This window comes from Branchiostoma lanceolatum, chromosome 10 (genome assembly GCF_035083965.1).
Source record: "Branchiostoma lanceolatum isolate klBraLanc5 chromosome 10, klBraLanc5.hap2, whole genome shotgun sequence".
NCBI lineage: Eukaryota > Metazoa > Chordata > Leptocardii > Amphioxiformes > Branchiostomatidae > Branchiostoma > Branchiostoma lanceolatum.
The window spans coordinates 5,620,867-5,635,606 of NC_089731.1; the positions used below are offsets into that span (position 1 = coordinate 5,620,867).

Here is a 14,740-nt window from a genome sequence, read left to right on the forward strand (position 1 = left end):
CCACTGACACAAGCATCCTGTCTATAGTGACCACCTGTTCACATAGACCAGATATTATCAGTCCCCTGAGTGGTCTTCTTGGGCAGTGTTGACTGTATGATATAAACATTATGTAGAATTGACAGGCTACAGAGAAACATAGCAGTTGCACTAGATTTTTTTTTTCTCAGTGACCCTTGACTGTTGCTATCTGTATTTTCAGGTGAAGTCAACTTGAAAGTCAACCAAACCATCCCCTGATTCGTCTAGACAGGAAAGGTGTTCATAGCTCTGCTGGAGTGCTTTTAATTTGCATGGGGACAATCCAAAAGAGTGTGTTGGATCCAAAGCTCCAAGGTCCCAGTTGCGTGTATGGGTGTAGAAGTATGCAGTGGTCTGGTGGTTACCAATCCTGCTTCAGGATCACAAGGTTAATGGTTCGAATCCTGCATATTACGCCAAGATTCTTATTAAGTACAGATAAAACATGCTTGATATTGATAATGTCTTTTGCCTGGTTTATCTTATGCATATTCCCAAATCCCCTATTCATACTTTACCATGAATGTATAACTAAAATGATTACGTGTGAACCCATTATAGCAGTGTGTGGAAAATTATGCATATGCCATAACAATGAAACTATCGATCAGGTTACAAAACCGTTACATTCTATTTACTATTCTATCATGATCAAGGGTTTAAATTGTCTGAAATATCTACAAGTACAATACATATAAAATTATTCTAATTACTACTGTCACAGTTAAAGCAAGGCTTCGCACACTTCTATGCATGGATGTTATCAATTTGTTAGTGGCGCTATCACGCTTGATCTTCTGCTAAAATTTTAATGCGCCTCATCAAAAATTCATGCCCACCAGTTTCGCCAAGGCGATGTTTGATCCTGGCACCTCGAAAACATCAAGTCGGCTTTGGACTTTCCCATGATCACAGAGGTCTGGACTAAAGTGTTCTATATACCAAATTGTTGCTGACAATGACAAGTAGATCTGTCTATATCGAGTTGTGCTATGAAAAGAAACTGGCCTCCAATTCTGCGACTAATAAAGATTTATCTTGTACTTATGTCACTTAGTATTCAGTATCTCGCTTTAATCTTTTAGCGTAATCACCCAACTGCTAAAACGGTCATAAATCATTACTGTCCGAGTCATGTTTTCAGTCTTACATCACTCTAAGCAGAAAGAACATCATGATATTGGTACATGTAGTACTGTAAATGCATTTAAGTTTGCATGGTTTTTATTTCGTGCTAAGGCAAAATGGAGTGTTCGTGGTGGTTTTATTTTTGCAGCAGTGCTATAGTCACACACTGCTACAGTATTGGACAAAAATGTTTGCGGTGGTCTTATTTTAATAAGTTCGTGGTGGCCAACAATTAGGAAATTTGCTACAAAAACAGCAAAAAATTTAGCTTTTAAAATGTCATCCAGAGCCAGACTGTTTTCCGACTCCCACGAATATGTCTGGGCATGAGCACAATAGACTGAGAGCACTGGTAAACACAGCAGTTTGCTTTGTGAAAACCTTGTATTCTCAGTAACTCTTGACTGTTTCTATATTCAGGAGAAGTCAACTCGAAACCCAACAGTGTTTGTCGGAGGGTACTCAACATTCATTAGCAGGGGAACAGAGCGGAAACGTGCAACCCAACACCTGTTCCTACCGGTTGGCTGACGGCATCACATGTTTGACATAGTTTCTATTATTGAAGGGTACATTTAAGCAGGACCTGAACACTTGGTACACAAATCTGGGAGTGTATTTTCTTTCAGGGTAATATTGTGCGATTTGCTCTACATCAAAATCGTGAAATATAGGTTAATAAAGGAGTCTGTTAAACTTAAGTCTTGGAATTAAGGGGAAAAGACTGAACAAATGCTTTATTTTGTTGCTGATAATTTGTTTGTCTTCATAGTAATTAATATATAACTGAGGACATGCAAGCATGTGTATCAAAACAGAGGGCTCCGATATACAATGTACATGGTCTCTTTATACATGGACGGCCATTTCAAGCATGTGTAATTATGTAGGTTGATGTCTTCATTTCTGTCATATGTAAAGTCATTTATACTGACAATGTACTTCAAAGTTTATTTTAGAAATCACAGGTTTCAAGTGCTTTTTTTTCCATATAAATAAGTACACCCTCATGTTTTGAATCTCTAGTTTAGATCTATGACCACTGTTAATGTTTTTTGTATGACAGATACCCCAGGCCAAGTATAGGTGACAGTGGTAACAGTGACCCCTCTCTACAAGCCCAGGGGTTCCTTTCCTTAATGGTTTTGAAATGGACTGTCATATGGTGCAATCCAGGTATCAAAGGCAAAGGGGAACAGCAATGACACTATAGCAACCTCTTTTTTATCACTCAGGCACAGCAACCCTGACAAGCTAGGAAAGCAGTACCCCCTCTCTACAACTTACAAATGGGTACAATCAACTACAATCCCAGCAGAGTTGGTTCCGCATATGTAGTCTAGTGGCTAGTGATCCTGCCTTGATCTAGATCTAGAGTTTGTGAGTTCAAATCCTGGCTGTTGTCGGTAACCCGACATGCAAGTTACTGGAAAGGGTTGCGGGGCATTAAGAGGCGGTTCACTGTTTATTGTTCTTGTCTCGAAGAGCTAGCGGAATTTCACTGCCATGACACTGGTACAATGAATCAGTATATGCTGTACATAGCGTAGCATCTGTCGTTCCTGTCTTGACCAGTGAAAGCCAGCTTAACTGGTTTGACATCACTTTTCAATTTTCTTAGTCTAATCTGACCTGTTATCTATGTATCAACAGCAAAGGGGAAATGGCATTGCCAATTTGGTAGCCTTTTTACAGATGTCCTAAGCGTAATAGCGTTGACAGGTATAGCAGTGACCCCTCTCTACCAGCCTATGGTTGGGAGACCCTGGCCTGTCCCAGGACCTTGGGTCAGCTGACATCTGACAGGGTCACTGACAGGTCACTGGCCTGGCACTTCCCCCACCTTAGCTTTTCAGGACTACAAGGTCAGGGGTTCAAATCCAGGCCTAGTACTACCTGGTACCACTTTTGATCTTCCTGAACTTCTAACATGAGACATGGTCAAGGGGATCAAATCCTGGCCTGGCGCCTCCACATTAATTAAAGTTTGTAGGCTGCAGTTCACACTTGCTAGCTTTGGTCCCCTCTCAACAGCACTATCCGCCAGCAGACCAAAGCTATTAAACAAGGCTGGACTCCAGGTTTTAAAGGTTCCTGATATCCCAAAACCTGAATGAGGAAAACTTAAGGGGTGGGCTACCTTTATAACCAATTGTACCTATACATACATGTGTAATATGATAGGTATTCTTTGCTTCAGTATATTTCAAGCTTCAGCAAATCAAGGATTACCATAATAGGATTAATGATAAAGGTAATCTAATTTCAAAACGAAAATATATTCATCTACTTGTACACCCCCAATTATGATTCCCAAAACAAGACAAAATCACCTCAAATTTTAGCATCAGCTCATTCTAATCTTGCTATCCTAACATATATAATAAACTGACTTTGTTTTGCTCGGGACAAACAAATTCCATTCCAGCATCACAAAAAAATCCCATTTTTGAAGATTAATCATATCATAATTGAAATTCTGCCACCTGCTAACCCTTTGGCCATTCATTCCTCCGGACAATACACTGACCACAACAAACAAACCCGACTTTGCTGCTGTAAACAACATCTTCACAATAAGTCACCTTTTCAGTACATGTATTATCCAATTCTCTCATCTACCAAATAAGTCTATTTGATGAAAGAAAAACAGGCATAATCCTCATATTTCGGCCAGATTAAAAAGAACAGTAGCAGGGTTATTGTTGCATGACTGTGATGTCTTTTGTTTGGGCGATTTTCCCATAATTAAGTTAGACAACTCCCCTGCCTTTGATGGTACAGTAATGTACATAATCATCACCCAATCTGACTAATTAGTCTCCCGCTGTGGCGGGCTCCTTCATGTGTCTCTCTGTCGCCCCACTTTCTCTTGGGCACATGTTTTAACATCAGGATCTGTTTCACTCGTAACTTTAACTCACAATTTTTACTCACGAAGCAACATGTCGTTAAACTGAATGGTAGTAACAACTGAAGAGACCATAATTCTTGTTAACACATTGTTGTGTCAACCCACTTTCTTCTAGGCACCTGTTTTAACATCAGTATCTGTTTTAACCATAACTTTAGCTCACAATTTCCACTCACAAAGTAGCATGTGGTTAAACTGAATGGTAATAAAAGGTGAGTAGCAACTGAAGAGGCCATAATTCTTGTTTATACACTGATATATATTGTGCTGTCAACGTTTTTTACTGGCACATGTTTTAAAATCAGAATTTGTTTCAATGGTAACTTTTTCTCACAATTTTGAATCAAAAAGTAGTTAAAGTTAACATGGTTAAATAGGATAGTCGTAAGAGGTATGAAGCAACTGGAAAGGCCATAATTCTTTTTAGACATTGTAACAAACAGTTATACTGTCCTAAGTTTGTTCCTGGCATAACTCAAGCAGGGACGGTAAAAAATATATAGGGCAGTTCCCAACCCCATTTCTGTAGCCCTTAGGCCACACAGTTGTGCAATCAATGCAGCAGGGGAGGGAGGGGGTGTTCAACTGCCTAACTCTTTCTCATAAATGCTGAGTGCTAAACAGAGAAATCAGCATGTTCCATTTTAAAAGTCCTTGGTATGGCCAAGCCGGTGTTTGAACCAGGGCTGTATCTAGGTTATGTTCTTTCCGAACCTCTCAATGTTTGGGAGCCCATGTTGTTAATTTTCGTTCTTACATCAGTTATCCTATATATATCAGCTGACGAAAATATAATTTCCTTAATTTCATGTCATAAGGTTCAAATTTTCGGATGGACGGGATGAAATTTTTATCCATTCCAACGTGAAAATGTCCATCTCGGGGTTTGAACCCGTGCCCCATATACCCCACTAGGCTATTGCAACAGTCTATATGAAAATACAAATAAGCAATAAAAACATAGCCAAGAGCTGTCTGGGATGAGGTGATAATCACAGGCAATGATGAGCTAACGACTATCTCAGCCGCACCTGTACGGCGGCGTCTTTAATGGCTGGAGATCCCCCCTTTGATGTTCCCTCGTTTCTGCGGGTAACAATTTGTTGCACGCCAGTGAGCACATCTGATTACATGGGCCATTCCTCTGTATACTACTCACCATGCCTGAGGCCGGGAGGGCTCCAATATTGCATGGTTCTCTCTACATCAGGCTACACTAGTTAATCTTTGGTTGTCCGATTTAGAAATATGAAGCCAAACTGGAAGAGATATACTACGAGGACGTAGAGCCACACAAATCTACAGCCCTAGATTATCAAGTATAGGGGGATAGACACAATAAATTATAGTGCAAGAAGTAGAAGTACTTCTGTTTATGAATCATAACAACATCAAAATTCTGTCAACCCAGTAACAGAGGCCTAGTTTCTATCCTAGTTTCATACTATAAAAAGCTAATTTGACTTCTGATAGACAATTGTCTCATTTCTGAAGAGGGATATAATCCTAACTCAGTAGCTGAACAACATGAAAGAACCTGCAGGTATGTGATTTTCTTCAATACCGTTACTTTTGAAATAATCTGAATAAAATCATCCACACAAGAAAGAATCCTATCCTGTAAAGAGCTTTGATCTCCAGGCCTTTCAAACTACTGAGGCATTCCACCTTTTTCGGCCCACATGTCTAGAATTTGGAATGTCGGAATTTCACTTCCATAACCATTCTTTCAAAATATTTTGAATGAAATCATTTGCAGAAAAAAAGAAGCATACAAATAAACATAACTCTTCTTTCATATCCAGGGCTTTGAAACAACAAAGAGATTCTCAGTCTGTGAGGAACAAATTCCCAAATTTCCAACATTTTGAATTCTAGAAAAGTGAACTAGCTAGAACAACTAGACAACTAAAATTCAGAATATTGGAATTTTGGTCTTCTATACAGCTTTACAAATAAGCTTGCTTTGTTGACAATTTTTTTCTATAATTTTTTTTAAAAGTATAATTTAGGACCTTTTGGCAAAGAATAAGACAGATAATAATCCATCAATTTTAAATATGAGTCCAGTATATGCAAAAAGCATTTTGAGATATCTTCCTAATGTTTAAAAAAAAAACTTAACCAAGCCTATAGATGGTCCAACTAGACCTTCATTCACTCTGGAAGGGTTATCCGAGGTCAATGCTAACCAGGGTGCCACAGGTGCAAGAGCTTTTCCCTGCCCTTGAGATCCCCCCAACGTTCTAAGATGTTTGACTTGAAGATTGTAGTATCAGTGCTGGTATAACACTGGAAACCAAAGGAATGCCAGTAGTGGTAAGGACCTCCATGGTTGAGGTTTCACCCCCCCCCCCCCCCAACCCTAACATAGGGGTGTCAGAGCATACGGGTGTTCCCTATGTTTTTTGCGGCTTTTCTGCATTTTACCATCTGATCTGCTTAGGCATGATTTTTTTGGCTAAAATTGTGCACTCAGATCACTAGAAAGACGTACTAAATTTGCGAAAACATGCCTAAAACACTGAAACTGGATTCTTACTCGTAATATATTGTGAAAACCTCCTTTCTCCTCCTACCGCGAAGTTAAGTCCCTGCAAAGATAAATGAATCTACAGCACTTTAGGAAAACATAACATAGGAAGAGTCTGAGTCGTACAGTACTCCCATGTTTGAGGAGAGCCACACCTTGAGCAGAACCCACCAAACTTATCGAAAACAGTAGGTGTCTTTCCCAGTGTGAGTAGATCACATCAGTCCGGATATGCAGCTTATACTCCTCAGTACAAACCTGGTGTGTTATGCGCCAAGAGGCAGTTTACCGGGTATTCGATACAAACAATACAAACAACTTTGAATGGAATTGAACATTACCCAGTATCATGTGTAACCATCTAATAAAGTCCCCACCAGACCAGCTAACCCCGCAGGACCCAGCCTGCTGTTCTGCCCCATGTAATGCTCAAGTACATCCATCCCTGGTTGCCCCCGGCGACGGGCCACCCTGCTCTCCCAGGCCATGACAAGGATATGACCTCACCATTAGGCTGGCCACAGATTCACCATGGGATGCCCGTCCTTTTAGAACCAGTCTGATTTGTCAATAGGATAGATATACGGGCAGCTTTTTTTCAAGTGCAGGCCACAGCAATCTTATTTGTTGTTGCAGGTTAGAAATAATGTCACTGGATTGCATGAACAGTTACTGGACTATCAACATGAAACGGAGTCTGGGGGCAAAGCCAATACAACGTACTTTACTTCAGGGATCAAATATAGTAGATATTCAAGTTTTCAAATATTGAGAAAGGTCACAAATAATCATGGAGAAAAAAAACAATTTCAATGTTAGATAAAACTGCTCGACAATATGCTTTTTTAAGGTTTGCCTTTTTTACGTCATTTACATGTGGTTTCGTTTGATGTTTCTGTGCAAAGTCAATATGACAATGAAGTAAACACGCTCTTGTGATTTTGTTGGAATTTGGAAGTGTGTGTGCTATGTTACCTGTAGATACTTTTTGTAAGGGCCCCAAATTATGTTTACTGCTGAGAATTAATGAGCCAAGCAAATACCAATTTTCGGGAGTTAGGAAATCATAAACACATAACTCCAGGTGCAAGATATCACTGAATACCTATACTTTCATTTTAGGCAGAATTGGAAATTTGGGAGCTATAAAAAATGTGATCAGCCTGCAATCACACCTCACGATCAAATCACTCCTGAATACGGACGGGTTCGCAAATTTCCAGAAAATGATTCTGCAATTGGCAGTGCGACGGGAAGCGGCGCACACGATAAGCCCGTGAAATCAGGCCCGAATGACACGTAATGAAATCACCCCGATGTCGCGTCGCCCGACAGGTTTGTACCCGAGTAATGAGCGTCTCGCCCGAGATTGAAATTGGATTTGTCCAGTCAAGCATATGGAATGCTGCATAGAGGCAAGCCATTTCACAGTTACATTTAGCTATAGGAGGCAACGGTCCATGCCAACGCCTCTCTGACAGGTACCATTACTTCTACCTGACACACCTTTTACACCTTATGTTTCATATGTAAAATTCTAGCAGCCGACCCTTTTTCTAGTTTACAGTACAGCTTCAATATCCCTTTTCACAGCTTGATATCATTATTAATTCATGGCTTACAAGGTATAATTGCGTAGGAGGAGGCTTAAAGCAGCAAATCTGTTACAATGTCTTAATCACCTCGGCGTAATCATTCCTGAAGTAGGAACAGGTGTGGATGGCGTTGGAACGTGATGCGTACACGAGCGTGTTTCACGTCTGCCGTACACGCGACCCATTTTTCATCCTAGCGTAAAAGCAGCCACCGGCCCGCTAATGAATTACCTCATCAGCTTCCCGCTGGTGGCATTAATCAAATCAACCCACGAAGATCCAAGTTCAGCTTCAACCAAGCTTTACATCCAGCCTGTTACAGGAATACTGCAAGTGCAGAAATATTTGTGGGGATCTAATTTCGTGGTACGGAGAAAATGGAGTGTTCGCGGTGGTTTTGAGTTTGCGTTTGAAACAATAGTAGCGCTACAGTCACACAATGGAACGGCTTTTCACTGTGGTTTTAAGTTCACGGTAAGGAATTCACTGCGAAAACCGGGAACATAAAACCACCGTGAACATTTCTTTATTTATAGTACTCGAAACCTTGAAACTTTCGGGGTGGTTTCATCATATCATACAGTATTCGTTTCAAAGGTATTACAACCGTACAACAGAGTTGTTTTAACCGTGAATGCAAGACACTGTCTTTTTCCTACCGCAAAATAAAACTATTTAGTGAAAATGAATGAATCTACAGTTACTGTAGTTCAACAGGGGGACAAGAAAATGATGGAACATAGCCTGGGTACCATCCTCCAGGTTTTCTGCTGGCTCATCCTTTACCCTTGCTAACCATGGATGGTTTCTGCTGAATAGAAAATACAGTTGAATTGTCTCTTGATTCTCTGTCCTTAATTCTGGCCTTTTGCTGGAAAATCTGTCGATGACAATTTTTTTTTTTAATATTGCAGATTTGTATCACCCATTGGGCAGTTTCATTTCAAATTCGATTTTTGCCGCACACACACAAAAGAAATCATCCTCACAGACAGAAAGGTTTCATGACGAGTATCCTGATCTTTATACGGTAAATACATGTACTTTCAAAAACAAGAAGAAGCAGTAGTGTTCATACAACATACTGCAACAGTCAAGATTTGAATTTTGTATCTTCAGATAGTCATCAAAAATGAATCTTTGGGGGGGGGATATACACTGGGCAAAAAAACATGATAGCTTGGTGTTGTGTTTTTAAACAGAAAGAATATCAAGATACAAATCACAATACCAAACATAGTAGTTAATATTCTTGTCAGTCCAACAAACAAGGATCGAAACTCAAATTTGTATGCAGGTAGGGTGCATGGACGAAATTGCTGATCACCCCATGATCAAAAATTCATGGTATCTGCACCACCAGATAAACAACTCTCACGGTCCCCAGAGCTCCGACAGGGAATCATGATGTATTTGAGCTCCCATCAAAAAACATTCGGGGCTCTAACCAAGTCCACGGCCAGGAAACGATTTTTAAGGGTAAACATCCATCAGACGACATTGTAATGACGGTTTATAACCTTTTGTATCAGTACCGAGGAATAATAACTGTGCATTCAATAAAGCATCTTTGTGAAAAGGCAGTTAGAGGCAGCATTAGAACGGTGTAGACTTTTCTAACAACCACTTTGGAACGGGGAAGCAGTTACGATTCTGCCCGGTCTAACTATGGGCTATTACCCTGTATTTGTTCCCATTTATAGCGATTTGCTTCACAAAGGGGTCCTCACAAAGGAGCGCTCATGAGCGTTGACTGCAAATGGTACACAAGGAACAGCATCTAAAGTCATGGTGTAATGAGTTTTGCTGTGCTGATCATAAAAAAAAGAGTTGCTTATGTTGACTTAGCATAATTTGAGATTTAAAAAGGAAAACATTTCTAATTGTCTGGAATATCAACATGAAAACAGGCTAAGCTCCACTAATTCTGCTGATCACAAACCAAAAATGAGATGTTAAAAGACAAACTATTGTAATTTGATACACACAGTTTCCAGTGATTGAATATAGTCAAATTTAACTTTTCCTCTATCTTCTTATTGCTAAGTTTGTTAGGAAATATCAGAGAAGCAAGGAAATGAATTGGAGTGGCCTTATTAGTGTTGACGAGCGGCGGTGTAGGGAGGAACAGATCACCGCTCGGGGGTGACTAGAGCGAGATGGAATAGAACAAAATCAGATATTCATAATTCCACATTAGGTAAACAGCAGAACTCCCGCGAGAGTCGCCGCTATTACGAGCATCGAAACCTGTCATCAACAAACAGACAGCAGTTTCCCTGTCAGCAAAGCTGATTGCCATTTTTTTACAGTACCAAATGGCTGAATAGGTTTCCTGTTGCAGAGATATTTGTTGAATATGAATATCTATGGTATATAAAACGTGATGTCATTTCGCTGCCCAGTGAGCTCGAACAGAATCCATCAAGTGATTTTGTTCATCAGACCATAGCGAGGGCCGGAATTGTTGAACGTCCCCACAGATGATAATGGGACGTTATATTCATAATTTCATTACTCCGCGATGCGAGTCATGGGCCCTCCTGGGTAAAATATCATTACTGACACTGCATGAGCTTTCAACAACTTGTGGACAATTTTATCCAAAAAAGAAGAGGGTTTTGAAAAACAGAAATTTTTTGAAAAATCTAGAAATGTTTGCTTATCTTACTTTTTCTTAGGTTCAAATTACATTTGATATACATTCAGCAATATGCCATTATAGCCAGTAGAGTTATAGTTGTTAGGGTTAGCCAATATACATTTATATGTTTTTCATGCATAATACATTTGTATGTCCACATCTTTATGGACCCAAAATAAATTTCACATGAAAATAAAAATATTAACAGGGCCCTTTTAAGGGCTGAAATGTTTATATTGTCCGCTGTTCATCTGTTTGGACATTAAGCTGAAATTTAACAGGATAAAGACAAGTTGGATGGCAAAACAAGGCAAAACCCAGACAAGTAGCCCTCCTATTAGTATATATACAGTAAACAACAATACAATGTAAAATTTGCAAAGTATAAATACAGACTATTACATGTATTACTGACTATATAATAAACTGACAGAAAATTCACTGATAACTGCATATCAAATATCTTGTGAATCTTTTCTGCTCAGCTAACTTCTCTACCATTTTTCTGGCATACGAAGGAGTCTAATATTTCGACTACTTGAGACTCTGGGAACAAGACTGTTAATGTTGTTATCACAATCAACATCTTGACATTTCACACTCCAGAAACAGAAAACAAACGACACTATCTGTACCCTAAGGGTCGCTCCCAAACAACAAATAAAAACCAGGGCAAGACTTGAAACAGACCCACATAGACCACCCAGTCACCCTTATTCACACGTGTTTGCAAATGGCAACATATGTTTAGTAATAGTTACAAATATACATTTGTAAACTGCTGTTCATGTCGCATATACGTTCGACTCTTTCCCCCCTTCTCTATACATGTATATGATGTATAGATATCCATCAAGATACTTTGTTTTGTTCTACTACAATGTAAAAGTCAGACAACAATAGATATAGATCTAGTGATACTCTTGTTCTGTGGTCAGTATGTGTAGACACAGTACATGTGCACACAGGATTTATCTGTTTGTCCACTCATGTCACTAGTAGATACAGTAGTTCAGTGTTGAACTGTTCAAATAGACGTTGGGATGGAAAATTGTAGTATTTTCTGTCTTTTTGACATGGTGGCATGGTTGCATGTCAGAAAAAAGGAGGCTGCTGGAAAATGTTACGACTTTCCATCCTTACATCTGCTTGGAAATTTTTTTGGTAACTTGGAAAATGACGGTGAACTCAATGGTTGAATATTATGTTTTTGCTCTCATGGAACTCTGGGGTTAATGGCGAGAAAACTAAACATAGTAAAAGCGTTCAAGGAAATTTTCCTAGTAGTATTAAGTACTCCACTGTTTACTATGTTCTTTCATTTGTTTACGTTTTTCTGCCATTTAATTATATTACTGACTCAGAGGAATTTCCTCCAGCCGGCATTCAGACTTATAGGATCTCTAAATAAACTTCCTACTTTTAAATCCCTTCTTTTCAATCCCAAGGCTTAATGAACTGAAAACAGTGAGATAATATTACAGCCACACGATTTTGCTTACAATAAAGCCAAAGACAACACAACTACTTAAAATGGTGTAACATTACATTTGTTTACATATGTATTGATCACCTTTAACAAGAAAACAGACAAGAAACTTTCTGAAGACCTCAAATTTGCATTCTCTTTATAATCATACACTCTTTATAATTTCTTTAGAAAGTCTTCCTGACAAATTCAGAAGTTGATTCTAAACATTATGAAACAGAAGTTACTAAAGCCATACAAGTGGATTTGTGGGTTAAGTATCTGTTTTGATGATACTTATGGTAAACACCACATGCAACCGGGCAGTGTTTAGGGAAAAAATAAAAGGAAAACAAAAGAAAAGCCATCACCAGTCCGCGAGTCTGAAGTACTGAGTCTTCACTTCATTAAAACCCATCCAAACCACTCCACTCCCCTTTCACGGCTTTTCGGTGGGCTTTGTGTGAGGGCCATTTTCTACGCGATCTCGTTACATTACGTGTTGCATTTTACACCTTATTAAAACCTTCAGGGGCGTGAGAATGATTCTATTAAATCGACAACAGAAAGTTTCAAACGTCAACAACAACTATGAGACGGTTTAAGTCGATTGAACCGATCCGCTGCAAATTAAGGTTTAGTCGGTGAGACCGTAGGTGTTTTTCTCGCAAGTTGTACAATTTCGAGTTGCGTTTTCTGTATCACGAAAGTAAAGAGATACAATCTACAAGCAGACATGTATTAAGTGTGACTTCTTCATCCGTAGTGAGTAAAATAAAAGGATTTTTAAGGCTAGATGCTCTGTCCACGTTCAATATTTACTTGACAGTCTGGACCGGCTACTAACTAAGATTAAGAAGTCGAGATTGGCTCGGACAAAAACGATGTTTCCTCCAAACATTCTCCACACGCAAATGTGCCAAACTAATCCCGAAACCTATATCAGAGGCCGCGAACCCTGCTTCTACAGCAACACACATTGGCAGTCCCGATAACTTTGATGGAATTAGGGTAGCGGCCCCGTGCCGTTGTTTCCCGGTGTTGGGGTGGCACGTGCCCTGCATAAGTGAGACGCGCCCGCCGGACGGGGGTCGGGGTGCCCGGCGGTGGGTCCGGCCCGCTACGTTACCGCATGACAACTTCACCCGCTTCGCTAACCCAGAGAACCCACCAAACCAGAGCCCTTAGCAAGACATTAAAGACAGAAATATGCTCATATATAATAACTAGACTACAAAATTACACTTCCATCTCTGGATGTATCGGCGGAGAACTACCTGCACTTCTAACGACTACTAAGGTTTACCTCTCAGAAAATTGAATGGGAGCTGTACAATCGCGATCACAGCACCGGAGTTAGAACAAGTCGTTTTGCCACCGCTAAACAACACACCAAGCCGCGAGTTTTTGCCTACAGCACAAAGACAGTGTGAATTATGATGTGAACTCACCTTCCGCCGCGAAAACTATCCAAACGTGTGTGAAAATACTCCAGTAACAGAGCGCCCAACTCCGGACACCTCCGCTGGTCGCCATTTTGACTAGACTGTGGGACGGACGGAGCTGGAGGCTGGGTGCTGCAGTTCGTGGCTGGCCGCTGGGAGGCGCTGCAGTCTGGTACTGTGGTCATGCACCGCTAGCTGGGTCGCCTAATATTCACGGTCTAAATAGCACACTCGACGTTACCATGCTTACCGCGTACCGACTTCCTAAAGGAGATGAAAATATGTTTCCTTGTGTTTGATATCCCGGCACATGGATTTACGCCGAGCGCACTTCAAAGGCATCGCGAGTTGATTTTTGATTGGCGAAATAAGGAAACGTGAAATTTTTTACGGTGTTGGGAAAGTCTGTAGAGAGAATGTATTATATACGCAAGGAGATTTTACAGGCTTTTCTAGAATACAAGCCGTCAAAATGATGTTTGAAGTAATTGTCTATTTTCATGTCTAAAATGTTTTTACTGAAACCTGGGAAAGACGTTGAATTTTCTGAGGATCACACAATATGTTTCAGAAAGTGTGGAATTAGCCATATGCATTGGCCCATGATGAATAGGGGGAGTTTTCGGTCCGTTTCACCCGCAAAATGTGTACTTTGGGCTTGGTGCAATTAAGCCAATTGACAGAAGCATTAAATCATAGGTAATAAATGCAATATTGTACAAATATGTGGAATACCCCAATGTCACTCATGAGCCACAGGCGCAATGGCAGCCTTCTGACGTCACATACCTATTTGGTCTCCACCGGTACCGGTCTCCTTTTTTCGCTGAAAACAGTGGTCTTGGCCAAATCGGTAACTTTAACAGAGACTGAGTAGGTCGTCCAAATCAGAGGCCGGAGTTAGCAACTAGCAACTGCCGAATCTCTTTTGTTCTCTTTGGTCAATGTTGTGCGAGATATTAACTTTGAATAGGCAAACACGACCTTAAAGG

At 40.1% G+C, this 14,740-nt stretch overlaps 1 protein-coding gene across 1 annotated transcript in view; it reads right to left on the reverse strand.

Moving 5' to 3' along the window:
• LOC136444125 (ephrin type-B receptor 3-like) overlaps positions 1-13,880 on the reverse strand; it is a 125,211-nt gene extending 111,331 nt beyond the window's left edge. The window contains exon 1 of the mRNA XM_066441629.1: positions 13,755-13,880. Coding sequence (XP_066297726.1) covers positions 13,755-13,839 — 85 coding nt within the window. The 5' untranslated portion in view covers positions 13,840-13,880. The remainder of the gene's footprint in view (positions 1-13,754) is intronic.
• Between the last annotated feature and the right edge of the window lie 860 nt (positions 13,881-14,740).